General features: G+C 40.7%; 1 protein-coding gene across 1 annotated transcript in view; it reads right to left on the bottom strand.

The window, feature by feature from the left end:
* Window positions 1-4071, bottom strand: part of LAMA3 (laminin subunit alpha 3) — a 205890-nt gene that overhangs the window by 18362 nt on the left and 183457 nt on the right. The window contains exons 66-68 of the mRNA XM_019541321.1: window positions 3719-3841; window positions 637-761; window positions 183-303 (exon numbers count right to left, since the gene is read on the bottom strand). Coding sequence (XP_019396866.1) covers window positions 183-303; window positions 637-761; window positions 3719-3841 — 369 coding nt within the window. The remainder of the gene's footprint in view (window positions 1-182; window positions 304-636; window positions 762-3718; window positions 3842-4071) is intronic.

Here is a 4071-nt window from a genome sequence, read left to right as displayed (position 1 = left end):
TCCACCACAACAGACTTACCACTTGGAGGCAGCTGTATCAAATATCAGATCAGTATTGGCTGATATGCCTTCTTAAATATCAGCTATCGGTATTGGCCCCCAAAATCTCTATTGGTGCACCCCTACTTTCTGGCATTAATCTCTATGAATAATAAATATTTTAAAAAGTAACTGCAAATTACCTTCCAATCATCTGAACACTTTTTACTGACACCAACAGTCTGATCAAAAGTTATAGATGCAGTCCTGGGATTTTTCACATTCTTCATGCAGCCACGGAATGGAGGTGTGGAGATGTTAAAGCTGGTTTGAGAGAGAAAAAGTCAAGTGATCTGTTCCCTCAACTGTGCTATTACAGAACAGCAGATTCTGAGATGCATTCTAATTGCATACAAATTTCTAATGTCAAATCCTGTCTTTGTAGCACATTCCAAGTAGCAAAAAGCTGGGGTGCTTTTTATTTTTTACAACTAACAGATTTTTACCATTTTATTAGAAACTGGCTATTTACTTATCAACTGCAAGATACAGTGTGAGCCCAGCCTTACTGAATTCTTCTCTAAACCTCCTACTGACATTACTGGCAGGTACGCGTATGCCACAAAAAGGCCTTCTGACTTCATTATAGTAACTCACCGTTCCCGTAGAGAAGATGGAAGTCCTCCCAGGTAGTATGTGTTGAATTGGAAGATACTTACATTGACTTTTATATCAGAATTAATTGCAACATATTTGTTGTTCGTAATGATGAACAACTTAACCTGAAATGGAAAAGTGATGAGACTTAGGGTACACAAAAGAAACAAGGATAATTTAGCATGCTAAGTAAGCAAACACAGTAGGACACAAACAGGGTTTACTCTGTTTCTTATTAATAATGGCTTCAATACAGAGTAACTGAAATGGATTTAGATTTATGCAGGTGTAACAGAGCAGAATGTGGGCTTTTACCTGTAACAAATGCATACAGGAAGGACATTATGAAGACTTTTGTTTTCAGTGGTCTAGCACTTGAATAAAGTAGAATAATAAAGCTTGGTACTTTTTACAGACCATAAAGCAATTTTGAAAGAAGGGAAGTATCATTTTGTCTATTTTATAGCAAAGGAGATTCAGTGGGAAGTATTATAGTCTGAATCAGTGCCAATGCTGGGAACAGAGATCTCATGACTCCCAGTCCTCTCTACCAGAATCTATTACCTCCCAGTGTAGGCACACAAATTTGAAAGCCTAGTCTGAATACTGACATGTTTTATGGCTGGGGCAGATCTGGGGGAGGTGGGAGGTTTTGCAGTGGTGAGGTTGCATCCCCTTTCTTCTGCTGTTGTTGCTGTCCCCAGGTGACCCAGGTGGAGGGGGAGCTGCAGAGTTGTTCCTGTCCCACTCCAGTCCTGGACTGCAGAGAGCAGCTGCATGGGGATTCTGGCTTGGGAGGGAACAACCATGGCAGCTGGCAGGTTTCCTCTTCCTGCACCTGCTCCTTGATCCTCCCCAACCATGATTCCCACAGGCTGGGAGCAGGCGCTCCAAGGAGAAACCCACTTGCCATTGTCACTGACTGACACAAGTAGTGGGGGCCCCCCCAGAACCACTCTGGCTGCAGGCTGCACCCAGGTGACAGGCTTGGCTGGGAATAGTGGCAGCAGCACACAGGTTCCTTCTTCCAGCTTTGCCCCCAGTCAGTGGGGTGAACTTGGGGGCGGGAGGGGGAAGGGGGAAAAGGGAGCAGGTGCTGGAAGCAGTAACCAGCATGCCATCACCATTGTCCCCTGCTGAGCCTAGTACCCTGAACAACCACTGCCCACAGGCCCTGGCTGGAGTGGGGTAGGAGCAACTCCAGTCCTCCCTCCATGGCTGCATCAGCCAGGGATAACAGCAGAGGTAGCAGCGGATGGGTACCCCCTTCATGTGCATACCCTCTGCTAGTCCAGGAGTTCCAGTGATACTTTGCCCCTATATCCCCTCCATTGTCTGAGAGGCAATGTACCACACCTCCCCTTTAGGAAACACTAGTTCTACTCATGGTCATGGTTCACTGTGAATCAAAGTCAAAGGGCATTTACAGACATGCTCCAGAAGTGGGGTGGGGAGAGAGGGAGCTTTAATGAGAATGGCTCCCAGAGAGCCGCTTTCATTAAAGCTCCAGGAGCATCACATGTATCAGTGTCCCTGTGCTGAAAAATGGTGGTGGGAGTTCTTTAACTAAAGCTCATGGAATAAGCTATGGTTAAAACACCCCCACTGCCATTTTTCAGTGCAGGGATGCTAATACACAAGATGCTGGAGTCCACTGGAGTGCAGTAATTACCATGCTTCAGCAAACTCAATTATTATTGAGTCTGCTCTGACATACAGTAATTACAGTGTGTTGGAGCAGCCTTGCTGCATGTCTGTAGGTGCCCAAAGGTGCTGAACACCTACTGCTCATTTGTAATAGGGGACTTGTGGGTGTTTGGCACCTATAAAATCAGGAAATCATTGTCCTAATTGGAAAAATCTGGGCACCAAATATAGATGCATTCATTGAGGAGAGGTACTGTTTTTATGAAGTGGATTCTGTAAAATTGTGCTCATAAATTCTAGCCTCTATCACTACAGTAAAACTTGTAGTTAGATACTCATGTCCCATCTTTTTTGGCAGGGTGAATTTTTCACAGTAAATAGGTTATTCATCAAAAAAAGTCTTTTGTCAGCAAATTATCTGGAGAAAGGTCATTATTTCTACAAATTAAGATGATGCTCTCAATGATTCAATTAATGTCTCAGGCAAACACATTTCAGCCTATCAATTGCTGAAAACACTTTGAACACTGCTTTCAATTTTTGATATTTTAAAAGTTGAGCTGTTTTGACTGGACACATTAAGTCACAGCATGATTGGATGAATGTGACTCAGAATTTGATTTCTTGTGTAAGTAGTCTACAAGTGCGTTTGTTGTGTATAGCCTGTAATATTTCTCTTAAAATTTGCTGCATATGTAAACATTCTCACTATCAAACAGATGTTAAACCACATGAAAAAGGATGAATACCAGAGTAGGCACAAATAGACACCCCCATAACTCATTTCCAAATTTGAACTAATGTTCCCACATTTCTGTAACTTTTTTCCCAGCTATAATTTATACGTACATTCACATGCACATACATATAGTCTGAAGTTATTTTTAAGTAACCTTATTTTATCATTGAATACTATGCATTTAACAGAAGAATTTAGAATATTTATGGCCAAAATAAGCATCAATCAAAGGATCTGCTTAAGTTAGTCGTAGCAGACTTTAAATAAATAGCACTATAAAATAGCTGTAAGCAAGCTAAAAAATTAAGCAGTTGTATAAAAAAAAAAATCAGCTAGATTTTCTTGGAGCCAGTCTGAAAATATACAAAACTGAATATTAAAGTACTGTTGATATTTCTGCCAAATAATGTAAGCCTCAAATAAAACAGTATTCTTGTAAAGGGCTAGTCTTTTCAGTGGTTATTCTGCCAGTTGTGACTTGCTAGAAAACAGAACAGTGGGTGGCATAAACATTAATTTTCTTATCATTTTTATACATACACTTATGCCATCTAGCCTGAACCTCTTAACATAAAAGCAAACCTCAACATCAGAATAGCTTAATACAGGGTGATTGATTTCAGGTATTATGAGATGTATTTTCAGAAGTTCACGATACTTTTAATATGTGATCATTTGTTTATTTAAAGGACATACTTGTTGATATGTTCCATCATTTACAACTGCTGTATTTCTTGCAATTTCCTTTGCTGGTTCTGAGTCAAGTTTGTACCTGAACACTAGATGGCCATTTTCAATGATCACACTAATGAAGTGATCCTGCAACAAGAAAAACAACAAAACCATTTAACAAATCATATACATCTCAGTGCCATTTGAGTCATTTTAACAAAACAAAACTTTGTAGGCAGGTTCCAGAACCTTACCTAAGTTCTGTCAAACTTTGGCAAAATCAAACCTCCTTGCTAAAAAGGAGGCTTATACCCAGTGGAAAGAAGGGGTCATCACCAGGGAGCGCTATTCTGTAGTTGTTCAGGGATGTAGGGGGG

This window comes from Crocodylus porosus, unplaced genomic scaffold (genome assembly GCF_001723895.1).
Source record: "Crocodylus porosus isolate Cpor-Errol unplaced genomic scaffold, CroPor_comp1, whole genome shotgun sequence".
In the NCBI taxonomy this organism is placed as follows: Eukaryota; Metazoa; Chordata; order Crocodylia; family Crocodylidae; genus Crocodylus; species Crocodylus porosus.
The sequence above is the reverse complement of the archived record's forward strand: the minus strand, read 5'-3'. Positions and strand labels throughout refer to the sequence as shown.